Below are 27,262 nucleotides of genomic sequence, written 5' to 3' on the forward strand. Positions count from 1 at the left end.
TCTGTTGTACGATGACAATCTACCATCCGTATGAAGGTTTTCAAAAGGGCAAATCAGAAATATCTTAGGAACAGTTTCGTGTATGAAATTAAACCGTACAACGCTTGTTGTGGTAAATTTTGAAGTAACCAAAACCAATGATTGTATCAGCAATACTTCAGGAACAGCTAATGGTTATAAGTTAAAAATTTCATCGTGTGTTGAAGGAGATGTTGAAAAAAGGTACTATTTCCATACTGCTAAAATGCTACTGCTGCTGCTATAACTATTGCCACTACACAAGCTAAAGGTAGTAAGATGAAGCTTTCGAGGAATAATGAGGCGGACGCTGGAATAAATCAAAACAAACTATGATTAGGTAAATTGTCAATAGGACGACAAAGAAATATCACAATAACAGCGTGCAAAATTAAGCTAAACCTTTCAAGGTAAGTTGTGACAGATTTTGAACTAGCCAGAAGACGGTATGTATATACTTTTGATTTTACTTCTACGATTACTGTAACTAACGATGCCAGGGGCATTAAGTTTAAGTGTATAGGGGAAGTTTCAATTAAACGAAAAACTAGACGTGTGCTAGTATTAAAAAGACATATAACCAATACAATAGGCAGTGATATTAATATAATATTAATATCATTAATATTTTAAAGGAGCTAATTTGATTGGAGATTCACAGTTCTATTACCTTTTTTAAATGTCAAAAGTGATTTGCTGATAAAATGACAAAAAAATCTGTCCGATCTTCCCCTAACGTGAAATTCTTTTTCAAAAGACTAGAAAAGTGTTGGCCTCGCATATTCAAGTCTGTTCATCTGCTTTAGGTACAGCCTCGCTGACTTGGAGCACTTGTTGTGGTCAGCTGCTGCGAGGCAAGAGAGCATGTTGGAAAATAATTGCAAGTGAAGTTACCATCGACTTGTCAGCTCAGCTTCAGGAAATTTCAAAGAATGGCAACCATGTCCACGTACTGTATCTAAAATTTCTCTGTTTGAGTCTCGTGACTTTCCTCTGATTTAAGAGCCGACAGAGAAGCTTTGACTTTCATGTGACTTAAAGACTGTGATATATGTTCGAAGAAAGGTGGTCTATCTATTGCTTTCTCAAGTAGGTCTTTGATTTCACTAAGCTCAACCATATTCAATGCAAGTTTTATATTCAATTTAGGTTCTACTAAACCAATTTATAATAAGATTGAACCAGTTAAAGAAAGGCCTTCGAGACAAGCTGGCAAAATAGTTAGATTAGCTTTGAAAACTTGTATATAACTATTTTATTCTGTTTTGTTTGAATTAATTTATCATCTCACATCATTTGTTTTATCAGTCCTGGTTGAACTTCGTTGAAGTAAGGATTCTAGGCTGTTATATATATTAAAAATTTATATATATATATATATATATATATATATATTACTACTACTAATAACTCACTGCAGCACCAAGCCGCCTGAGGCCAACACAGCTACGCACGATCCTCCTCCAACCTAATCTATTCAAAGCCTCCCTCTTTACACCCTCCCAGGAAGTTCCCATTTCCTTTAAATCTTTATCTATGACATCCTCCCAATCCAGACAAGGACGACCTGCTTTCCGTGTAGCCACAGACGGTTGGCCAAAAAGGACAATCTTCGGTAATCTGTCATCCTTCATCCGCAGAACGTGGCCTAGCCATCTCAACCTTTCTTTCAGTATAGCCATCGAAAGCGGGATTGAACTACATTTTTCGTACAACCTACTGTTTGAAATACGGTCAGTCAGCCGGGTACCCAGAACAAGTCTTCGTCGCTATTTAAATTATGTTCTAGTCTTGAGGAGGCATGGGGGTTGTTCATCCTACTCATGTTAGTTTTGGATTGTTTTCAGCATGACTCGGTTTGAGTTTGACTCGGCTAAGAGTCTTTTAGCCTTACAAGTAGTTGCAATATAGGTGTTAGTTGAAGTAGCAGCAGTAGTAACAGTGGTAAATGTAGACGTGGCAGCAGCAGTAGTAGTATCATGCACATATTGTCTTTTGATCAAAAGGATTTTCCCCTTTAAGCATTTTCTGAAAATTCTAATTTGATACTCAAATCTATTTTTGAAATACACTCATTTCACAATGTGCCGACACATATAGCATTTTGATTTAGTTCCAGTTTCCCGTAAATATTTTAAATGTAGTACTGTTGTTGGAGTTGTAGCAGTGGAAGTGGTAGTAGTGGTGGTAGTTGTAGTAGTAGGAGTAATAGTGTACAATTAGCTTTTTGGTCAATTGATCATCTCTGTTATCATTTCCAAAAAATAAAACTTTTTACAATATGTCATGTTTATGTCAATAGATGTCAATGTTTATGTCAATATGTCAATAAGATGGATGTTTTTCCGGGGAAAAAAGTTTCTCAAAAACTGCAACTCCCCAAATATTTTATAACATGTTTTTTATATCTGTACTTTGCAAAAACTTGTTCTCATACCTTTGTTCCATGTGAAAAATAACATTGCTATTCATCCGTTTTTCTCTTTCTTAAGAAATTTAGTCTTGTCTAAGGCCTTTTTACCTTTTGTTTTTCTCTTCGTCTTTCCAAAAATTTTTAAAATTTTTCAGGACACAACAGAAGATTCTATTTATTTGAATCGTATTGCAATCTCCATTTTCTGGATACAAGTTTTACAGCCCTATATTTTGTATGACATAGAATCAGGTTTCTTAGACAATTCTTATTGGCCAATTTTCCATTTGACCCGACCTGAAGTCATATATAACTTGCGAAACTAGCAAATTTAAAAAGAATATTGCTGGTTTTTAGTGTGGAATCATAAATTATTGGATAAACATTCAAGATTTTTGGTGACCCTAGCATAGTAAGTGTTGAGACAGTTGATTATTCCTAGCTATTAATTTAAGATTTGGCATTTAATTTGTTCCAAGGGGATTTGAAAAGCACCATTGAAAGTATTACTCTCCCCCCTTCTGCGTTTCACGTTTAATAAACCTTTTGTCTTCTAAGCAAGAGGGATGGCATATACCACGCATTTTCTTTAACTTAAAATTTTGATTACAATAAGGAATTGTTTTCTGTATAGCCAATTGATCATCAGTATTACTTAAAACTAATACAACTTTCTTAAAACCTATAGAAAAAACAGTGGAGTCGCCCTGATAAAGAGCGTTACAAAGACTAGAATAGGTCCTCATTTGCTTCTTGGATTTCGGCCCCATGATATAAAATCGGGAACCTAGGATTTTGGCATAAAACTTAGGATTTTGGCCCCATGACATAGAATCAAATTTCTTAGTTTCATAGAATGACATAGATTCTGATTGATCAATCTTTGTTGACCTTAAATGAAATTCTTAAATACCAAAGAGAATATTAATTCTTTTAGTTTGGGATCTTCATTTTTGGATCATAGGTAGCGCAATAGTACTGCCTAATTAACAAAGGCTAAGAGCTCATATGGCACTTGTGACGAGGCAAGAAGAGCTAAGAGCCAAGAGCTCATATGGTATGAGCTCTAACAAAATTCTAAGAATCAATAGATTGATTTAAAAGGAAAATCAGAGGCTTAATGCCGGTCAGTATTTAAAGTAAGAGCTCTGAGTCACGATGTCCTTCTAAATATCAAAATTCATTAAGATCCGATCACCCACTCGTAAGTAATAAATACCTAATTTTTTCTAATTTTTCCTCTCCCTTTAGCCTCCCCCAGATGGTCGAATCTGGGAAAACGACTTTATCAAGTCAATTTGTGCATCTCCCTGACACGCCTTCCAATTTTCATCGTCCTAGCACGTCCAGAAGCACCAAACTCGCCAAATCACTGAACCCCTCCCCCCACCTCCCCCAAAGAGAGCGAATCTGGTTTACGTCAATCGTGTATCAAGAACATTTGATTATTCTATCCACCAAGCTTCATCCCGATTCCTCCACTCCAAGTGTTTTCCAAGATTTCGCCCTCCAACTCCCCCCAGTGTCAAAAGATCTGGTCGTGATTTGAAATAAGAGCTCTGAGACATGAATTCCTTCTAAATATCAAATTTCATTACGATCTGATCCCCCATTCGTAAGATAAAAATACCCCAATTTTTACGTTTTCCAAGAATCCGGTTTCCCCTTCCAACTCCCTCCAATGTCACAGGATCTGGTCTAAATTTAAGATTAGAGATTTAGAGCACAAGATCCTTCTAAATATCAAATTTCATTAAGATCTGGTCACCCTTTCATAAGTTACAAATACCTCATTTTTCCAAATTACCCCCCCCCCCCAACTCCACCAAAGAGAGCAGATCCGCTCCGGTTATGTCAGTCACGTATCTTAGACAGGTTTTTATTCTTCCCATCCAGTTTCATCATAATCTCTCCGCTTTCAGTATTTTCCAAGATTTCCGCCCCCCCCAACTGTCCCCCCATGACGCCGGTTGAGATTTAAAATAAGAGATCTGATTTACGAGATCCTTCTAAATATGAAGTTTTATGAAGATCCGATCACTCCTTCGTAAGTTAAAAATACTTCATTTTTCTTATTTTTCAGAATCACCCCCCCCCCCAATTGAGCTGATCCGTTTCAATTATGTAAATCACGTATGCTAGACTTTTGCTTATTTTTCCAACCAAGTTTCATCCCAATCCCTCCAATCTAATCATGGGGAAAATTAAGTCAAAGCGAGGTATACATCTTAAAAGTATTACCTCACATAGACAGCGCCTTTGTAAAAAGTATTTGGAGCTTGGTAGATGCAAATATCCAAGATACCTAATAATGCAGTACGCCGAAGAACTAGACAAGTCAAGAGTTTTAGGTCAAGCGACAAACCTTGAGGCTTAGCAGAACCATGTAGCTTCTTCCCCGTTGCCCTAACGAATCGTGACTGGTGGTAGAAACTTGGATTGCGACGAATTGAAGGATTGTCGACGGATTTTTGATCCTGCATTTTTCATGCGCAATCTAGAGACTAAAGTTTGGAAGCACAGGTGAGGGGGAAACAACCCCTAAAAGTCATAGAACCTTAACGAAATATACACCATCAAATATACACCATCTGAAATATACATCAGAAATATACACGTATCAGAGAATCCTACTGTAGAAGTTTCAAGCTCCTATCTACAATTAAACAAAAAAAAGTTTTTTTTAAGTGAAAGTAAGAAGCGACATTAAACCTTAAAACGATCAGTAATTACTCCGTATATGAAAGGGGTTTTCCTCCTCAACGCCCCGCTCTTTGCTCTAATGTTTTTTACTGTTTTAAAATGTAGAGTTAAGAGAAAGAGTCAAACTTTAGCATAAAGAGCGGGGCGTTGAGGAGGAAAAGCCCCTTTAATAGAAGGACTCCTTACTTTCATTTAAAAAAAACTTGTTATTTTTTTCTTCTGGATGTTTTTGAATTAATGCATGGTTTAATCTTGGCTCTCCGCATATAAATAATTAAAACGAAATTTGCATATTCATTTTTTGGGGCTGAATGGCTTTTTCATAGTTTTAATCGGAAGATTTCGAGAAAAAAGGAGCGATGGAGGAGGCCTAGTTGACCTCCAATTTTTGATTACTTAAAAAGGCAACTATAACTTATAATTTTTACGCACGTTTTCGTAAGTAAAAAAATACGTAACTTACGAATTAAATTACGTAGCAAACTTCAATATTCTTATGTTTTTATTGCGTATATGTGGGGGCTCACCCCTCGTCGATACCTCGCTCTTTACATTAAAGCTTAAATTTTGTCCCAATTCCTTAAGAATGACCCTGAATCACAAAGGCCGTAGAATAAATAGGTGAAATTACTAAAAATACTTTAGCGTAAAGAGCGAGGTAATACGAGAAGGTAAACCCCTCATATGCGTAATAATTTCTGTTCGTTTTAAGTTTTAATGTTGCTTCTCACTTTCAGTAGAAAAAAACTTTTAATATTTATTTTTTCATTGTTTTTTTAAATAATGCTAGAAAATCCTGCGCCCCCTCCATTGAAAGTCTCTTCCCCCATGAGAAGTTCCTCCATGGAAAGATCCTCCCCGGTAACCCTCCCCCCTCAAATATCCCCCCAAACCAAAAAAAATCCCCCTGAAACGTCTATACACTTCCCAGTAACCATTACTATGTGTAAACACAGGTCAAAGTTTGTAACTTGCAGCCCCTCCCACGGGGACTGCGGGGGAGTAAGTCGTCCCCAAAGACATAGTTATTGGGTTTTTCGACTATGGTAAATAAAATGGCTATCTCAGAATTTTGATCCGGTGACTTTGGGGGAAAATGAGCGTGGGAGGGGGCCTAGGTGCCCTCCAATTTTTTTGGTCACTTAAAAAGGGCACTAGAACTTTTAATTTCCGTTAGAATGAGCCCTTTCGCGACATTATAGGACCACTGGGTTGATACGATCACCTCTGTAGAAAAAACAAATAAACACGCAAAAAATGCGAAATTCCACATTTATGTAGATTGGGGCTTGAAACTTCTACCATAAGGTTCTCTGATACGCTGAATCAAATAGTGTGATTTTCGTTAAGATCGTATGAATTTTAGGGGGTGTTTTCCCCTGTTTTCTAAAATGAGGCAAATTTTTTAGGCTCGTAGCTTTTGATGGGTAAGACTAATCTTGATGAAACTCATATATTTAAAATTAGCATTAAAATTCCATTCTTTTGATGTAACTATTTATATCAAATTCCATTTTTTAGAGTTTCGGTTACTATTGAGCGCTCCTTACTACAGTTCGTTACCACGACCTGTTTGAAAATGTGGAATTTTGTATCTTTTGTCAGAAGGCAGATCATGGATGCGTGTTTATTTGTTTGTTTCTGTTGTTGTTTTTTTTGTTGTTTTTTTTCCAGGGGTGATCATATCGACCCATTAGTCCTAGAATGTTGCGAGAGGGCTCATTCTAACGGAAATGAGAAGTTCTAGTGCCCTTTTTAAGTGACCAAAAAAATCGGAGGGCACCTAGGCCCCCGTCCCACGCTAATTATTTTCCCAAAGTCACCGGATCAAAATTCTGAGATAGCCATTTTCTTCAGCGTAGTAGAAAATCCTTATAACTATGCCTTTTGGGACGACTTACTCCCCACCGGACAAACACTGACCAGTGCTTACATATAGTAATGGCTATTGGGAAATGTACAGACGTTTTCAGGGGCGTTTTCATTTGGTTGGGGGCAGGGGTTGAGAAGAGGGGGATATGTTGGGGGAACTTTTCATAAAGGAATTTGTCATGGGGGAAGAAAATTTCCATGAAGGGAGCGCAGGATTCTCTAGCATTATTTAAAAAAAAAACAATGACAAAATAATTATGACTAAGTTTTTTCAACTGAAAGGAACAGAATATTCCTGTTATTATTTTCCTGTAAATATTAATTCCTGTAAATATTCCGTAATAATTTCTGTTAAAAGGAACAGAAATTATTATGCATATGAGGGGCTCACCTCCTCCTAATACCTCGCTCTTTACGCTAAAGTATTCTTAGAAATTTCAACTATTTATTCTACGGCTTTTGTGATTCAGGGGTCATTCTTAAGAAATTGGGACAAAATTTAAGCTTTAGCTTGAAGAGCGAGGTACTGACGAGGTTGTGAATCCCCTCATATACGTAATAAAAATATGAGAATACAGAAGTTCGTTACGTAAGCTAATTTGTAAGTTACGTATATCTTTAACTAATAAAAATTTACTTTTACTAATAATTTTACTAATAAAAACATTCATAAAAATTAAAAGTTCTAGTTGCCTTTTTAAGTAACCAAAAAATCGGAGGGCAACTAGACCTCCATCCCCGCTCCTTTTTTTTCAAAATCATTCGATCAAAACTATGAGAAAACCATTTAGCCAAAAAAAAAGGCAAATTTCGTTTTAATTATTCATCTGCGGAGAGCATAAATCAAAACATGCATTGATTCAAAAACGGTTAGAAATTAAATTAAATAAAAACAAGTGTTTTTAACTTAAAGTAAGGAGTGACATAAAACGAACAGAAATTACTTCATATATGAAAGGGGCTGCTTTCTCGTCAACGCCCCTGCTCTTCACGCTAATGTCCGACTCTTTCTCTTAACTCTATTTTTAAAACAGTAAAAAACTTTAGCGTAAAGAGCGGGGCGTTCACGAGGAAGCAGTCCCTTTCATATACGAAGTAATTTCTGTTCTTTTTAAGTTTTAATGTCACTCCTTACTTTCAGTTAATTTTTTTTCAATTTAATTCATAAGAAAACTTTGGTTTTCTAAGAATCCTCGAAGAAAGCTTTCAACTAATTTTGGTGTTTAGTTTCGAATTAATCAACTGAGGTATTTTAAATAGCCTATCCGTAGGAAAAAAGTGGAAAAAACAATAAATTTTTAAATGCACTCTATGCATGCCGTCACAGGTTCATATACATGGGCATTTTGTACTTGAGAATGATAGTGCTCTTTTGCTCATTTTCTCTTCTCCCTTGGTCGGTAACCAAGCTTTGCAAGACGTAGCCAAATATATTACTATTTCTCGGCTGAAGCATCTCGCCAAAGGAAGCTGTCTATCAAAAAATTTCACAAGACTTGATAATTGGTGCTATTTGAAGTTTGACAATCGACGGTCTCTAGAGAATTAAAAGACTGAAGGCTAACCTAATTTCAATTTTGAAGCTCGATGTTTTCAAGTTCACTTAATCACGGCCCTAACAGGTACGGAAATTATGTCTTTGAGGATGACAATCCCTCCACAGCCCTGAAGGCGAGGGCTGTAATTTATGCCCTGGGTGCATATTAAGATTTTTATAATAAGCGTTTTCGTATAAACTTCAAAAAGGGCTCATTAAATTGGAATTTTAGAGGGTTAGTGCCCTTTTTAATAGACGAAAGTGATTGGAGAGAAACTAACCCCTCTCCTGCACCCATCATTTCCCCAAACACTTGCGATCAATATTTTGATATAGACATTTTGTTTAATGTAGTTCAAAGGTCCAGAAACTATGCAACGGTTGTAAGTTATGCCCTGGGAGCATGCACGGTCTTTATATAAAGTTTCGTCGTAGAAACTTCAAAAGGTGTGTGTGTGTGTGTGTGTGTGTGTGTGTGTGTGTGTGTGTGTGTGTGTGTGTGTGTGTGTGTGTGTGATTGTGTGTGTGTGTGTGTGTGTGTGTGTGTGTGTGTGTGTGTGTGTATGTGTGTGAGTCCCAACCCTATTTTGCTCCACGCTTGTTTTTTGCTTGTTTTTTGGTGATTCATGATTTTTATAGTGTTTTTTCTTGTTATTAAAACTTGTACATTGCGTCTTCTATTTTTTTGTCCAGGATGTATCTGCAATAGGTTATCATTTACGCAAAGAAATATATAATGCCGAAACTGTGTAACATCTCACTAATTCAATACTAACTGATCCTATCTAAGTCACGTTAATAAATGAATAACACTGTAACATGCAGTTGTACTTAATAGGCAAAAAATCAATTGCATTGTGATGCTTGCCCGCTCTTATATGGAAAGGGTTGAAAACATACGATCCATTTAATCATTTTAGAAAGTGGACAGGGAATTTTCCGAGCGTGGGACAGGTTATCATATAGAAAGTATTCGCCGAATAAAAATATTAGAAAGGCTTTCTTGGTCCGGCTTTCTAGTGCTTCTTTCCAATGAGGGGAATTCTCTTTTGAGTCCCAATGCGGACAAAAATCTTTTGACTATAAAGGCCCTTTTAGAAAAATACACCTTAAAAGAAAATGTAATCTCGAAAAAAAAACGCCTTGAAAGGAAAATTGAAAAAAAATGAAAAATTGAAAGAAAAATCCTGAAGAAAAAATCTCTTAGAGTATTACGTAACGTCCCACGGATACATCGTCATTGCATAACATCCCACTTGTGAGCCCTCCTGTGTTACCAGCGGGTATTCCCCAATGGCTCCTGAAGAAACAAGTCACGCGAGAATGCGTCATCCTTAACACTGGTAAATAATACCCAAGAACTAAAGAAAACATGAAGAAAAACATCTTGAAGGAAAATATCTTAAAAATCGTTTTGAAATGTCTTAAAATATCTTGATAAAGTTTTGAAGAGAAATGCATTAAAGAACGTCTTGAAAGGTCTTGAAACCTAACGGTAAAATTTGATGCTAGGGGCTCCTCGGTAGTTAAATTAGGGGCCCAGTGAAATTGGACACTAGGGGCCCGACAGAATTGGATGCTAAATCTTCGTTGGAATTAGTTGCTAGGGTCCTGTTGGAAATATTTTCTAAGGTCCCCGTTAGAATTGCCTGCTAGTGGCCCCGTTGAAACTGATTGCTAGGGCCTCTGTTGGAACTGACTGCTAGAGGAACCTTCCTATGTTGGAAAAGGTTTCTAGGGCACCGATTGTATTTTTCAATGGGTAACCGGTGGAATTAATCTTTCAAGCCCGACGTCTTGAACCTTCCCCACTAGTGGACCCTGAATTTTTTTTTCCTGGCCCTTTTGGTTTTTGCAAACAATTTAAGAAAAACTCTTTTTATTATATAATAAAACACCTGCGTCTCTTAGAAAACATTCCCTCTTATGTAACAAGCACGTGCATCAAGAAAAATTAATAACATCTGCATCTTAAAGGAATCGCTGTTAAACTTCTTCGTCACCTTAAATCATTAGGGAAGAAAGGAGTGTAGCTATGGCTCATTTTAAAAAGATTGAGGCATCACTACTGTAGTAGTAGTAGTAGTAGTAGTTGTTGTTGTTGTAGTAGTAGGAAAATCAGTGATAATAGCAGTAAAAGTAGCTTGTAAATATTACCCTTTGGTTAGTTCAACCTACCCCATAGTGACTGCTTTAAGTTTAAACTTAATGCTCAAATTCTATGATTACCACTTTCACATCCCTAGTAGCAGCAGCTATAGCAGTAGTCGCTGCAGTAGTAGTAATCAAAGTAGCAGTAATAGTGCCAGTGGTAATATTAGTACCAGCAGTAGAAGTAGCGGTAGTGGCATACGCTAATTGCCTTTTGGTTAGTTGAGCATCCCCCTCATCATGCTCCATGGGTTTCATCTTGCTGCTTTAAGCCATTCCTAGGGTATTGCCGATACACTCTTTTGACATCCAGTATGCACACAGCGTGCTTTGACTTAGTTAAATTTCTTCCTAAAGTATCCCTCAAATGTTTACCTTAATATCGTTTGCCTTAGTAACAGTCACAAGAGAAATAATAGTAGTTACGGTAGTAGTAATAGTGGTAGTAGTAGAAGGGCTAGTACATGTAGTCTTGCTAGTAATAGTAGTTGTGGTTGTAGTAGTAGTTGTAGTAGTCTTGTCTGTAATAGGTGTAAATATTGTATTTAGCCAATTGATCTTTCCCTGAAAGTTCCAACTTAATACAGTAAGCCATTCCTGATATAAGCCCTTTTGACAACCTGCTTTGCAATTGGCAATCCCTAAAAGCTTCACTAGAATACCCTTGGCTATTTTCAACACCAATTAAAAAAACAAATCCATAAAATAAGATTTTCAAAGAAAAGTAAAGAACTCCATTAAACCAAAAATAAGCAAAAATAAATTTAAATGATCTACCAAGCATAAGATTACCTCAAATCAGCATCGATAAATAAATGAAACCCAAAACGAACAGAAATTACAATAAATAGCCCAGTCAAACTCAAAACGAGCAGAAATGAACAATAGTAGGGCTCAAACTCACCATGTTTTCCCAAGACCAGAACATAATTTGCACTTTACTGAAAAAATACAAATGAATGTGTAATATCATTTTAATATACATATGATGATATCTATTCCTTAAAATATTAGTTATATTTTATTAATTTAAGTTATAAATGTTAAAACATTAGAAATTTTTTTTTAGTAAAGTGCAAATTATATTCCGGCCTTGAGAAGGTATAGGTATTTTCCTATACCGTTAAGAAAATGACTTGAAGAAAAATGTTTTAAAAATGTTTTGAAATGTCTTGAAATGTCTTGAAATGTCTCGAAGTATCTCGAAGAAAAATGTCTTAAAAACATCTTAAAATATCCTGAAAAGTCTTGACGGTGAAAACAAACGTCTTGACGGTGAAATTAGATAATAGGGCCCCAGGAGGAATTGGATGATAAGGCTCCCAGTGAAATTGGATGCTAAGAGCCCCTTGGTGGTTAGGTTAGGGGCTCAGTGAAATGGGATGATAGGAGCCCATTGGAATCGGATGCTAAGATTCTGGTTGCTAGGGCCCCGTTGGAATTGACTGATAGGGACCCTGTTGGTATTGGTTGCTAGGGCCCCCGTTGGAATTGATCGCTATAGCCCAGTGTCTTGAATATACCCCACAAGTGGGCCCTGGGAATTTTTCCTGGCTCTCGTAGGTTTTTAAACAATCAAAGAAAAATACTCTCTTTCATGTAACCAAACATCTGCGTCTCTTAGAAAACATTTCCTACTACGCAACAAGCACCTGCACCTTGAGGGAATCACCGTTAAACTTTTTGGTCATCTTAAATCATTATGGAAGAAAGGAGTAGTGGTTATGGCTCATTTTTAAATACATTTTGGAGTCCCTACCTCCTACTATCACTACTAGTGCTACTGCTACTTCTGCTACTACTGCTACTGCTATTACTACTACTGCTACTACTACTGCAACAACTCCTACTACTACTACTACTACAATAATATGAAGATGAAGCTTTCAGGGAATATTTAGGCTGATATTGAACTAAATAAAAAGACGCTATATACATGTAAATTTTCAAAATGATGTATCAGCAACAGCTTAGAGAATTAAGTGATTACTGCTATTAGGGAAAGTTGGCATGACTATTGCTACTACCACCCTTACAATTTTTGCTACTATTACGGCTAATTATATTACGTTAAAACTCGCAGGGAATTTTGAGGGAAATGTTGAATTAGATCAAAAGACACAAGTGCATAGAAGTAATATCTTAGGAACACCTTAGAATATTAAGGGTACTGAGGCTAAGGGTGCGAATGTAAATGTAATAGGAGAGGTGGAGGAGAAATTTGAAATAATTCAAAACAATATATGCATAAAGGCTGCCAAACCGACGTATCAGCAACATCTTATGAATTTATGGGAGTATAAAATTGAGAGTTGCTGGGCTTGTTTTGGGGGATGTTAATTTAACCGAAAAGCAATGTTTGCATGCTCCTGCTACTACTTCTACTACTACTACTACTGTTACTACTACTACTACTACTACTACTACTACTACTACTACTACTACTACTACTACTACTACCACCACCACCACTACTATTACCAAAACTATTACTACTACTATTACTACTATTACTACAACTACTAAAACTATTAGCACTACTATTACTACTACTGTTACTACTAGTACTACTGCTACTGCTACTACTACTGCTGGTACTGCTTCTACTACTGGAAAAAGTTTTATTTTAACTAATAATATTAATTAACTTTGCATCTAAGGATTCAATAGCTATAAAATGAGAGTTAGAAACTCTGTCGTGAAAATTAGCAATTTTTATATTAAAATAATTTATTTTTCTAAAATTAGTTATTCTATTATAAAAAATAGGGGTTAGGAAAGGATAAATTTTAGTAATGTTCCTAATTTCGTTTGAATATTGGTGAAAACATATCAAGTGAATATCATGTCAAGAGTTATTCTATTAAATTTGTAGTAATTGGGCTAGTGCTAGTAAATTTTTTGCAGCAGTCAGAAAACAATTTTTTACAGTGAACATTCACCAGTTTCAAACATCTGAAGGAAGATTTATAATTTCTTTATGATCTACAATGTGAATAACCCCAACATAGGAAAGGAAAAGAAATAGGATTTTTAACGCTTTTGCTGCTGCTCCAGGGAACTGACTGTACATGGCACACAGATTTTAGGTGGCCTAAGAGAAAGACAAATTTATTTTCGAGGATAAATTACTACGTTGTTGAATTTTTTGCCATGTGTGGAATATGTCATTAAAGCAGGACGGGCTCTCAGGGAATCTTCCTATACCTCCCATGTTAAACATCTGGAGTTTGCCTAACGTATCTGAATTTGTGATTTCGTCGGTTTTTATTTTAACAGATATAAAAAAAAAATCTGGTCGATAGTTTGATCTAATCAAATCTTAAAGCCGACAATTATTTTTTTTATAATTCCAAAATTGCATTCTAGATTGCTACACTTGTACTGTTGTTGTGGGGTATCAAAAAATAGAGCCAAAAATATTCTATTCAGCTATAAGAAACTTATTTCTATAATATATGCTTGCTGGCTGCAGTCCCTTCGAATACATTACATATTTGTCTTCCAAAGTAAAAAATTCCCCTCAAAAGACTGGATGCAGCTGTAATCTGAGCGCGTGAGAATGCATAAAATAGACCAAGGGACTAACCACTCGGATTGTTCTTGAGCGATTCAGTTAAGTATTAGTTAGTTGTAACCGATTTAAAGAGTCTGGAGAATAAATAGCGTGCAGACACCAAAATGCCGGTTAATAAATATATAAAAAAAATTATATAGTATAAATGATTACATGAAGAATTGCTAAGGATAACCTGCGCCTAATATTAATTTTGAGTGAGAAACCCCTTAATTTCAACCTTCTCATACATATTTAGGTGAAGCGACGAAGAAAACTGATAACTTTGTCTGTGACCGAGTTGCCACCTCTGAAAAAGAATTGACTAGGGAGTAAAATGCTTAGACTTCCGCTAGGCCTTAAAACCCTCTATGATTTATCCTGAGTAATTAAAAAAAAAATCCTGAGAGAAGTAAAGAGCGAAGTTGGATCTAAAATAATTACTTTATGTTCTGTCTAACGTATGAAAATAAAACAAGTACAAATAAACCAGCTGATGCATGTTTTTAGGATGATAGAAAACTACTACTACTACTACTAATAACTCACTGCAGCACCAAGCCTCCTGAGGCCAACACAGCTACGATCGCTCCTCCTCCAACCTAATCTATTTAAAGCCTCCCTCTTTACACCCTCCCAGGAAGTTCCCATTTCCTTTAAATCTTTATTTATGACATCCTCCCAACTCAGACAAGGGCGACCTGCTTTCCGTGTAGCCCCAGACGGTTGGCCAAAAAGGACTATCTTCGGTAATCTGTCATCCTTCATCCATAGAACGTGGCCTAGCTATCTCAACCTTTCTTTCATTATAGCTCCAGAAAGCGGGATTGAACCACACTTTTCGTATAACCTACTGTTTGAAATACGGTCAGTCAGCCGGGTACCCAGAACAATCCGTAGGCAATTTCTCTGGAAAACATCTAGTAAATTTTCATCTGCTTTTCGGAGTGCCCATGCTTCAGAGCCATATTTGACCACTGTCATCACTGTAGCTTCCAATATTCTAATCTTGGTTTGTAGACTTATCTTTCTATTCTTCCAAACTTTTTTTAACTGTGAAAAAACACCCTGGGCCTTAGCTATTCTACTTTTAACATCTTCACTGCTCCCACCATCTTTACTAATAATACTACCAAGGTAACTGAAGCTTCCAACCTGATAAATCTTTTCGTTACCTAATGTCACCTGTTCATCTTCACTTATTCCTAGCCTTAGTGACTTAGTCTTCTTAACATTAATTTTCAAGCCTATTTTAGCACCCTGAACTCGTAAAACCTCTAAAAATCCATTCATTTTGCTCACACTTTCATCTAATATGCTTAAATCATCAGCATAATCTAAGTCCAGGAGCGTTCTTCCTCCCCATTTGATTCCATGGTCTCCAATTGCCTTTCCTGTGCTCCTTAAGACGAAGTCCATCAAAATGATCCATATAAAGGGGGATAGAACACAACCCTGCTTAACTCCTGATTTAATACAAAACCCGTTGCTAACCTCATTTCCTACCTTAACGGCAGCAGTATTATTCTCGTACATAGCGCAAATCACTTTGATGTATTTTTCAGGTATACCATATAAAGACAAGACCTTTGTTAACGCTATTCTATCAACAGAATCGAAAGCTTGCTCATAATCGATAAAACTGAGGACCAAAGGTGTTTGACAACCAAGGGACTTCTCAATTATTAACCTAAGAGTGAAAAACATGGTCGACACATCCTCTACCTTTTCTAAAACCGCATTGTTCTTCCCTTAGAACTTTGTCTACATTATGTCTCAGTCTAAAAAATATCATATTACTCAGTAATTTGCTACCTATAGAGACCAGACTAATGCCTCGATAATTACGACACTCACTCTTGTCACCTTTCTTATACAGTGGTTTAATTAAGGTTTTCCTAAAATCATTGGGTACTTCCCCTTTTTAAAAAATCCAGTTCATAATCTTCAGTAGCTTATTCCTAACCTCAGAGCCACCATATTTAAGAAACTCATTAATCATGCTACCAGCACCTGGGGCCTTATTATTTTTTTTAATCCTTTTAGTACTGTCACTAATTCTTCCTCACTAAACAAATCTTCCTTCACATCCAAGGTATCACAAACTTTTTCATTTTCATCTATATCTTTTCCTGCAACTGTATCTCGGTTTAGCACATTCTCAAAATGTTCCACCCATCTTTCTTTAACTTTTTCCTTATCACTAATTGTGGCCCCATTTCTATCTTTAACTGGGACCAGTCCGGATTGGCCACTCCCTTTCAATTTATTAACATGCCAGTATAATATTTTACTATTATGCCGTCTAGCCGCATCTTCCAGATCCTCAGCAATTTTATCCATCGCCTCCACTTCACATCTCCTTAGTTCATATTTTAATGCTTTCTCCACTTTCTTTACATTCCTTTTGTTTTCATACGACCTATCACTCAGATAATTCTTATAAAAAACCCCTCTACTCTCTATTAAACCTAAAGCTTTTTCACTAATATTCCTAGTTGCGGTCTTAGCACTCTTCCCTAGGACACCATCAGCAACTTCACAAATTGTTTTTCTGAAATTATTCCATCCATCTTCCACATTGTCAAATTTTAAACTCTTAAGTTTAGTACTCAACTGTTCCTGGAATATTTTTCTCAAATTGTCATCCTGAAGTCTACCAACATTATAACTTTCCGGGAGGGAGTTACCCTTCCGAAATTTCAGCTTTAAATTAACCTTAGACACTACTAGATTGTGATCTTTACTTTTAACATCAATAACGGCACTCCTATACACCCTAGTATCTTGTATTGATCCTGCTAGTCTTCTGTTTACAATAACATAATCAATAAGGTTTGCTGTCTTACCATCACGTGAATACCATGTCAACTTATGGGTCATTTTGTGACCAAACACCATATTGGTTATAACTAGGTTGTTATACCTACAAAATTGCAAAAGTCTATAGCCATTACTGTTTTCTTTTCCTACACCAAATTTACTTAGGCTAGGATACCATCTATCCCTATTTCTACCAACCTGGGCATTAAAATCTCCTAGCAAAAACACCATATTTCTACCTGGTACCCTGTCTATTTGTCCTGTAACTGTAAGTAAAATTCATCTGAGTCACTAGTATCTCCGTCAGTTGGTTCGATGGGGGCATATACTACTATAACTGATACCCTAAACTTTTTAGTCATAAAATGAGCAATTAGTATTCTATTATTAATACCTTCCCAGCCTAAACAAGACTTAGCAGCTTCCTTATTCATCATGAGCCCTACTCCCTGTCTATGTACCCCATCCTTCCTGCCTGAGTAAACAAATTCTATGTCACCTAATTTCATGCTTCCTACCCCTGGGATATGAGTTTCTGAAACTCCTAATAAATCAAGTTCAAACCGTCTGAATTCGTCAGTCAAAATGTCGATGCGATATTCATTTTTTAACGTTGTAACATTCCAAACTAGCGCTTTAATTAAAACAAAAAACAATATAGGAGTTTGAGAAGAGTAAAAGTAAATCATTCAAGGACACTTTTATAACAGCTCGTTGTAGTGAATCTTAAGTAAGGAACGACCCGGCTCAATAGTAACCGAAACTCTAAAAACCGGAATTTTGATAACATGATAACAATAGTTACATCAAAAGAATTGGATTTTTATGCTGATTTTAATTATATAAATTTGATCAAGTTTAGTCCAACCGATCAAAAGTTACGAGCATGAGAAAATTTGCCTTATTTTCGAAAATAGGGGAAACAACCCCTAAAAGTTATTGGCAGGCGTATTTGGCAGGCGTATTTGGGATCAGACGAGATTAAAAATAGTCTCTTCCCCAATTCTACCATCTGGGGAGGAGAGAGCGAGTGAGTAAGATAGTTAAGAAGAATTTTATTTGCCGATAAAACAAACGATTGTTCTTCTTAAGTATGGTTTGTGGTCTAGGGGTATGATTCTCGCTTAGGGTGCGAGAGGTGTCAGGTTGGAATCCCGGACCACGTGAAAAAGATCCGAAACTACATACGTGATCAATATAGCGATCGCTGAAAGTTGGCAGGCATATCAGGGACCAAACCAGATTAAACTAGAAATAGTCGTTTCCCCGATTCGGGAAACTCAAAATCTTGGAAAATACTTAGAATTGAGAGATTGTAATGAAATTTGGTGGGAAGACGCTCTTGGCTCTTCCAACCTCGTCACAAGTGCCATATGAGCTCTTGGCTATTGTTTTCTATTTGATTTTGCTCCTAGCCAATAATTAGGACAGACTCCTTGGCCTTGTTAAATTTTTTTTCTAAATATAATAGTCACAGCCACAGCAATTTCATCCAAGGCCTACTTCTCCCTTAACACAACTGGAGATAGCGCTAGGCCATTTACAAACGATGGCTGATTCTGCTCATTTTTTTGAACCAGTTATTAGGCATTATGAACCAGCTATTGGTGAGAAATTGCCACAGAAATAATTCAAATACATAATGTCAGCAAACTGTTGTAGTCAGAAAATGAATTGGGGCTAAAAAATGATTATTGCATTCTTACTATTAAATATTTTCTTTCTTTGAAGTTAGTAGAGGCTATTCATACCACACTTTCTTAGCTTTGAGAATATTCATTTCTTCCGTGAAAATCTTTTTCAACAGGTGCGATAACGACGGAAACACCGGTTCAGTTTTTATTTAATGGAAATTATTTTTGGGATTCCCATTGGGAAAAATTTAAAAACAATAAAACTGTTTAATTTGGCTATAAATTTTTTACCTCCCCCACCCCCGAAAAAAAAGAAATTGTAAATGTTTACCTTTAGTGCATGAATTTGGAACTTTATTTGGACCTTGCGGAAGATGGACTCCACTTTGAAAGCACAGTGAAATCTCACTACACACAAAGCTCCAAGTTTACGAGGTCATGGTACCCTCTGTACTTATCTACAGGTATGAAATGTGGTCATTGAAAGCAGCAGAATAGTTCAACTTGGACATATTCCATCACAAGCACCTGTAATATATACTAGACATTTGCCCTTTAGACAGTGTATCAAACGACAATGTTGGGAGAAGATTCGGCCATAGGCCTTTAATGTTTTCAAGGTGTCTGAGGTGGTTTGGTTGCACCATGCAGAGTTCAGAAGAGCAGGTAAGCCAAAACTGCTTCATTTACCTGTAACTAAAAGCATAGAAGTACAATTCAGGAGCATAGAAGATAACGTGGCTCGTGATTTCTTAAGGTCCAACCTTGATCTTATTAGTAGCTTTCAAAAATTTAAGCAACGCTAAGTCCGTCACTGACCTGAGATCATGAACCTTATCACCTTAAAGCAAAATCTATAGGGAGAAGGAATTCTTAGTTTGCTGGACGTCTTTATAAGCCTTGATACGACTTAATTCTGCAAGAAGTACTAGTAAGTAGTACCCTGAATACTTTTTGAAACCTAATTATACTTACGCTTAGAAGAAGCAACTGTTAGCAAAAGTATGTGCAGTTGACTCACGCAGAGTTCTTTGCTGTTGGTATGATGTATTTACACAAATTTGTTGTGTTAACTGTGCTTTAATGACCATGTCTTGGTTTCATTCCCATTGATCTGTCTGGTTTAGGTGGTAAATGGGATAAATCAATGTGTAGACCTGTATAATATATAAGCCACTTTCGATATGTTCTATTTTGTGCAACAATGAACTAGCGATTTTAGTCTATATCTGTAATTGAAATTTGCTTTCGTTTCAGGCGAAAACATGATATTTTTATTGGCAATATCTATATTTATAATATATTCTGTCGAGGCTCAAGAGAGATTATTTTTTGGTAACAGGGCAATCATTACAATAAGTAAATCGGCCATTATTTCAACGACGACTACTCTTACCCCAACTTGTTACGAGCTTACTGAGCTTCAGGGAGGAGGATTTGAAGTGTGTAGAAGGAAAAAGAGGCAATATGGATTTTTGGTTGATCCTTTTGAATATTATCATGGCGATCATCCTCAACACGTGACTTTGTAAGTGAACATTTAGACACGTGATTATCTTTAATTGTATACTATTTTTCTAGCGGTGAATTTTTTACAGTCCGTGTATGGAAAAATATATTAATATTAATATGTCTAACAAAAGCTAAAACCGTGCTTTTAGACCAAAAAATTACAATGAAAATAATTACACGATTAAATTAGATAGAATATATGTCGAAAAGAACTTTCGTTTTGGCATATATTCAAAAAGAACTAAGAACTGAACTTTTTATAACTATTGCAAAATATAGTCAAGACATGGCTGTAGACCCAACCGCAAGTAGAAAAATTTTCTACAACAGCAGGAAACAGTGCTTATTTTGTCGACAAAGTGTCATATGCTTTCAACATTGTGTAATACTATAGTAGCCATATTCCGAGTAGGGGACGGACATATTTTTCATTCTTTTTAACATGAAAAAGTTTGAATTTTTTAAGTGTTTGAAACAAAGTTTGAAGTGTCTGGGTTAATATGAACACAAAATATTTTAAAAGAAAAACAAAATGTAACACTTTCCTTTTCTTTCTTAGGGATTCATAAATTGCTGGCATTGGATCTTCTGTTAAATTAAATAATAAAAGCAAATTTTTTCAACTGAAAGTTAAGAACGACATTGAAGCTTGAAAGGAACAGAAATTTATTACGCATAAGATGGGGGTTGCCCCCTTCTTAATCAATCACTCTTCACGCTGTGGTTTTTAATACTTTTAAAAAAGCTTCTTATTGTAAGTAAACGGTCCTGTGTGTTTCAAGAATCGCTCATAAGGGATTGAGACAAAAAATCGATATTTAGTGTAAAGAGCGAGGTATTGAGAGGGGGAAACCCCCTTCATATTTGGGATAATTTCTGTTGGTTTAAATTTCGATGCTGGTCCCTATTTCAGTTGAAAAAATTGTCTTTATATCGTTCAATTTCTTATTGTTCTACGAAAAAATACTGAGAAATCTGGCTCCCCCTCCATCAAAATTACCTTCTTTCATGGAAAATTCCAAATGAATCACAATGAAACACAATCAAATCTGTGATTAGGAAACATGTAAGAACAAGCATCACAACGATTCACAAACGAAAATGTTGGACAATGAAATCTGCGGTTAGGAGTTTTGTGATTCAATTGAAATTGCTGATTTGCCACTCTATGACTTAAAACTCGAGAATAACATGATAAACTAATAATTTAGATTTCACCCAACCTAAAATAACCTCCAGGTAAAATTCAAAACCACCCCCGGATAATTTCCCCGACAATTCCCTCCTTGCTGACAGTTCTCCCGGAAAATTTCTTGCGGATAATTCCAACTGAAAAATTCTTCTTAGCATATTTTCATTTAAAAAAGACTATAATTTCTGATCGTTAGCAGTGATAGCATTGTGGATCCTGTGATATCACTATCCCTTCGAATCCTAGCACCAACACTTTTTTATTTTAAACTTCTTTAAGACTCAGGTACATGTTACATAATAGGGAATGTTTTCGAAAAGATGTAGGTGGATGTTACGTAACAGGGATTGTTTTTTCTTTGATTTTTTAAACAACCTACGAGACCCAGGGCTTGTTTACTTCACGATCTCTTTGGTTTTTACGTAATAGGGTTTGTATAGCTATGAAAATGTTACATCATAGTTTTTTGATTATTTAAACACCTAGAGATGTAGGGGGAAAACCTTCAGGGCCCCACACAATCCTCTTTTCTTTGATCGTTATGATTAAAAACCTAAAAGTGTAGGGAAAACCTCCAGGGAGCCCACCAAATAAAGATTTCTTTGGGTCTATATAGTAGATTTTGCTTGTTACATAATAGAGTGTTTTTTCTTTAAAAACCTACGAGGACCAGGAAAAAACATTCAGCCCCTTTTCAGGTAAGGACATGATACTATTGTTCATCACCCAATGTTTTCATGCTTTACACACACACACAGCCATTTTATGTCAGAAAACCAATGACATTTTATGTCATTTTTTGTGAGCAGAACCGTTATAGTGTCTAGACATCTATTGATTTTCATGGAACAAATGTTTTTAGTAAACACAAGGTGTATTGTTATTTAAAGGAAATAGAACCGCCGAGTGATCCACTATTCTTCTAACGAGAACCGTAGCTTTCTATTATCCTCGGGGGTATAAAATTGATATTGAACTAATTTCACTATCAGTCTTGTATTGGATTCTGAAGATACAACTTGATTTTCTAAAATGGATGCCTATAGAAATTTGTAGAAAAATTGGATCTCTACGTATATGCTGGTGAGTCTCTTTCTATGTACCTCCCACCAAAATAAAGATGGGCATACCCAAGATTGAGCTGATATAACTCCATATATTAGATAAAGAAATAAAACCGTAGCCCCCACCCTCGTAAAAGGCTTTATCTGAGGTATAATAGCCTTACGTTTATCACGAAATTCATTTCCCCTATTATAGTTCTTTCAAGCGTATTCTAGGAGGTGGGTAAAAAAGACATAAACGTATATTTCTCCTAACCTCTAATAATATCTTCCATCGTTTAAAGGGTTAGCTTCAATCAAACAGCTAGTCCTAAGATTATTGCGTGAAAGAGTATATTCTTGGCAGCAGCTAAATTTGAATGTTCTCGTATTATGAGCGTTTCTTAGTTTAGAGACATTTTCCTGATCAAATTGGGCAAGTTATGATTAAGCATAATCCTTGATTTTTGAGCGGGGTGAAGTAATTTCTAACTAGTTCCATTTTAAGTGGACAGCATAAGCTAATATCGCTACTAAATCGTGAAAAAGGGGCGCGTATTTTCCTTTATTATTGTTTATTTTAAAGGGAATAAAAACAAAATTTATCCTTTTATAAAATGTTCCTTTTATTTTCGCAAAATCTCAAGGCAAAGAAAAGCTAAGATATATTTGAGTCATATACGTCCGTTTTATAAAAAATTATTTCCATAAATAATCACATAAGATTTGACCAATTTTTTCATAAAAAACTAAGACTATATTTCTTTTTAAGGAAAATTCAGAGCAAGTCCCTCTCCCAAAAAGAGCAAAAGTGCGTGATAAAGAGGCAACAATGCAAAGCGAGAATGCTAGCCTCTCAAGACCTGTGCTCCTTTACAAAGCGGAGATGTGGGACTTTCATTAATTGCTCCCAGCATGCAAAGCCTGGAGACAGGGCCTTCACTGCCCACCATGCAAGATGGAGTTGCTGACGCTAGCGTGAGCAAAATTCTTTGACGAATCATTGACATTTCCCGAAAAGCATGTTTATTAGTTGTCAAAACCTAATGTTTTTTGGCATGGGAAAATAACCAAGATGTTTTTCAGGGAGGAGAATTTGAGGGCATTTCCCAATAGGTGCTTTCATCACAATGAAAATACACCATTATTTTCGAGGTAACAAAAAGTCCTGACTGATGCTGCTCTTGCCGGTCCTAAGGGAAATAACTAAAATAACACATTCCTTTCATCTTAGTAAATGGAAAGTCGAGATCCCTGGCCCGTCAGTTCTGAAGGGTTTGAGGACCCACTGGTCATTAGATTAATATTCTTCTTTTTTTTGCAAAATCTGTTTATACTCTTTTTATGGTTTAAATTCATAAATGCTTCAAACGTGTGATATTTTTATTCTTTTTCAGGCCCCCGAGGACGATTTTCAAGCATGAACTGATGATCTGGTGACGGCTTTCTTTGGAGCAACATCGATGGACGTCAATGTCCGCTCCTTATGTATTTTGTATTCTAAAGATTCTTTAGAACATTATAATACCCAAATCGTATTTAGGGCAAACTCTACCTACACTTATGTGGTAATTTATTGTCTTAAATTTTTATCTGGTAGTGTGGGTTCTATGGACCTGAAGGGTCACTTTGGGGGGTCCATTAATGATTAAACCTATAGTTGGTAATGTGGTCTCAACACATCTGAAGGGTCACTTTGGAGGTCCACTATGGAATATTTTCTGTTCTTTAAACCATAAGCTGGTAGTAAGGTACTTCTAGCTCTGAACGCTCACTCATAAGTATAAGCAAGCGTCCCACTCAAGCATCTTCGGAGTAATATGTTCTCTTTAATCCTAGTAGAAATTCATTTGCAGGATGAAATCAAAAGTGTTTCAATGAGGTAATAAACTCTTATTATTTTCTAGGTTCACATACCGGCATTACCGCCTACACCAGGGGTGTATATCGAGAACGAATTGTTGCCGCCAGCCCAATTTCGTGACAGTTAATGTAAATCCCTTGTGGAAAGTGAACGTGAGGAGGATTACAGTAGGGGGTGAGCCCTATTTGTATTATTTCCCCCAACTTTGATCTAGACTCAGTAGTGAGACTCTGTGATCTTTGTCTAAATACAGAATTTTTGCACAATTAGTTAAATCAACTGCCATCTAACGAGTTCAAGAGGGTGCTAGAAGATCAAGGTCCTTTCCCTCACATTGAGAGTGATATGGGGGAACAAGGTAAAAAGGTTTTGTCCACTCAACCCTTGTTTTACCTGAATTTTACTTAGCAGAAACCGCTTTGTGTAAAGCTTATCTTTTTAGAGCTGAGTTTGAAAACATCTTCAACATTCTTACAAGTGGGGGGTATCTATATGGATCCAGTAGGCATGGCACACTCGAATTTTAGCTATATATGACCACTTTTCTTGAATAACAGATTCGGGAGGAGGGAGATAGTGACAGTGTGGAAGTATATATGACACAAAAAATATTTAATTTTTAATGGATAGTATTTTGAGGTGTACATGCATTACCTAATAACGGAGATGCTGACCATTCACCCGGAATTAAATAATTTTGATGATTTTTTGGATTGGCTGAAAAAAATTTTTAATGGAGTGGAAAGTCATAATGAAAATTTGAGCAGGTCAAGAGTTTTGATTATAGAAAATTAACATTTTAATGTTGCAAAGTTTAAAAGAGAATTTGCTTTAAGAGGTGGCGCAGGGAAGGGTAATTTTTGAAAATATAAGGCAGAGTTAGAGGGTCGTAGAGGTGTACAATGCTTTCGTTTCGATACTGGCTTAGAGTGCTTCAAGTATGCAGTCCTTGTGGCAGGCCACAAGCCCAAGGCAAATCAGCGTGTTAGTGCCAATATTTAGATGATTTAGCAATTAACGGAGGGATGAAGGGTAGATTTTTCTAAAGTGGACTTTAACTGTTTAAAGGGACAGTATCCTGTGACACTTGAGAGGATAGGTATTTTGAAAGGGCTAACGAGCATTAAAAGATTTGGGTTTCAGTGTTACAGTAGGAAGCAAAGTATGGAGAAGGAGAAATTAAAGATAAAAAGGGAGTGATGTATTAATTAAGGGCTCCGTCCATTGAATCGGTGAAACACAGGGTACTGCTTCTCTATGAGCCTGCCAGTGAACCTGATGCAATTGCATATTTCTTTTTAATTCCCCACGTTAGTCAGGTTCTATGTCAAGGAAATAAGAAGACTTCTTGTCATTATTGTTCAATGTGTCACTCAGCTTCCCATGGTAAATTAAAATTTGAATACCACTTAAGGCACTGCAAGTGTCATGGGTACCAGTTCATGGAGGCGGTGTCCAGTTCATCATGGACAATGCCATCTTGCGGTTTAAGAATTTTATAAACTCGCTCTTGCAGAGCGACAAGTTGCCATTATACAACGAAGCTAAGCTCGTGGATTTGTGCGATTCTTCATATTCGAATCGTTTTAAATAAGTTGGAGCCATTGCGTCCTTATTTCCTTATGTCTTACGTCCTTGCTCAAAAAACCTTGAGTAATACCATGCAATAGCTAGATCTATTTGAGACATTGGGTGGGGAAGGTTGTGTAGGCGCAGCTATGGTTGCACTTATTAAAAACTCTAGTAAGTCAATTTTACGGCTGTGCAACGTAAATTATCCAATATCTTTGTCACCAGAGGATGGAATGGACATAAAAAATAAAGATATGTGCTGGATATATAAAGATAATGTTGAGGGTAGTGGTTAAATGTCAGTCCGCAATCATGACAATTTAAGTAATGCTATTCTATGGGGGGAGACACTTTCGTGAAGTGGCACATACATATTGTAATGCACACATCAACTAGCAGTATTTTTTACCGGTTTACATGCGCAATTCCAGCTATACTTTGAACTTCATATTACCAGCATGGGCATGTTTGCACAAAAAGGTGAAATTGCAGATGACACATGGGTAGATGGGAAATTTTTCATATAAAATCATACCCAAATCATCTGAGAATTTGTTGCTCTTAGAATTCAAATGGAAAATTGTTGAAAATGGTTAAATGTACTTGAAAAAAATCTGTTCAATAGATTGCTATAGTTTTTTCCTTAATTCTTAAGCATATTGAGTCAAACATAGAGAAGTAACAGTTATAATACCTTATCCCTTCTTCAAAATCACTTCCCAGATGATAAAATATATCATTAACTAACATGTAAGTAAATATACCCGTATGAGTACTAAAACTCCACGTCGAGGCAGCGTAAGGAAAAAATACCACCCATCGAAGAGTTTTATAATTCACTTAAGGGTCGTCAAAGTACCGCTACCGATTATGAAACTGAGAAAAAAGCTCGGACCAAAACAGGCCGTAAAAATGGAGAGAATTATTGTAAAATGTACCTGACACATGATGTATGGACGATGTTGGATATTATCCGCTAAAAAGGATAAAATTTATGAGGAATTTTGATTGGGTTTGGGGCACTATTTTTCAACTCCTCATCTGGTGATGTATTTAATTCTTAAAATCAGCAAAGAAGAAATAGGTATGATTACAGACGTGAATCAGCACTTATTCGTAAAGAGATATACGAGGGAGGGTATGTTTTTCACGGGGATCGTATCCTGGAAACTGACCCGACTGGATAACGCACCGATGAAAAGTCAAATGCAGTTTTCCTGGATATTAACTCCTTATATCCGTCGGAATGTCTCGCTACACCTGGCCCCGTGAAAATTACAAATGGCGGGACAATCCTTGTGCTCCAAATTTCCTCAAAATTTACACTATTTAGGAATTTGGACTACAAGGATGGGTTTTCGAACTTGATCAT

General features: G+C 36.3%; 1 protein-coding gene across 6 annotated transcripts in view; it reads left to right on the plus strand.

Annotated features, from left to right (window-relative positions):
* The window catches only part of LOC136028215 (uncharacterized), a 177,216-nt gene that overhangs the window by 127,176 nt on the left and 22,778 nt on the right, over positions 1–27,262 (plus strand). For 3 of the 6 annotated variants that reach the window (XM_065705928.1, XM_065705927.1, XM_065705931.1), the window contains exon 2: positions 19,965–20,235. In XM_065705928.1, coding sequence (XP_065562000.1) covers positions 19,973–20,235 — 263 coding nt within the window. In that variant the 5' untranslated portion in view covers positions 19,965–19,972. Of the gene's footprint in view, positions 1–824; positions 1,108–2,685; positions 2,844–19,964; positions 20,236–27,262 lie in introns of those variants that run through there. The other 3 variants (XM_065705929.1, XM_065705930.1, XM_065705926.1) reach the window with 3 other exon arrangements.

Source organism: Artemia franciscana, chromosome 6 (assembly GCF_032884065.1).
Source record: "Artemia franciscana chromosome 6, ASM3288406v1, whole genome shotgun sequence".
In the NCBI taxonomy this organism is placed as follows: domain Eukaryota; kingdom Metazoa; phylum Arthropoda; class Branchiopoda; order Anostraca; family Artemiidae; genus Artemia; species Artemia franciscana.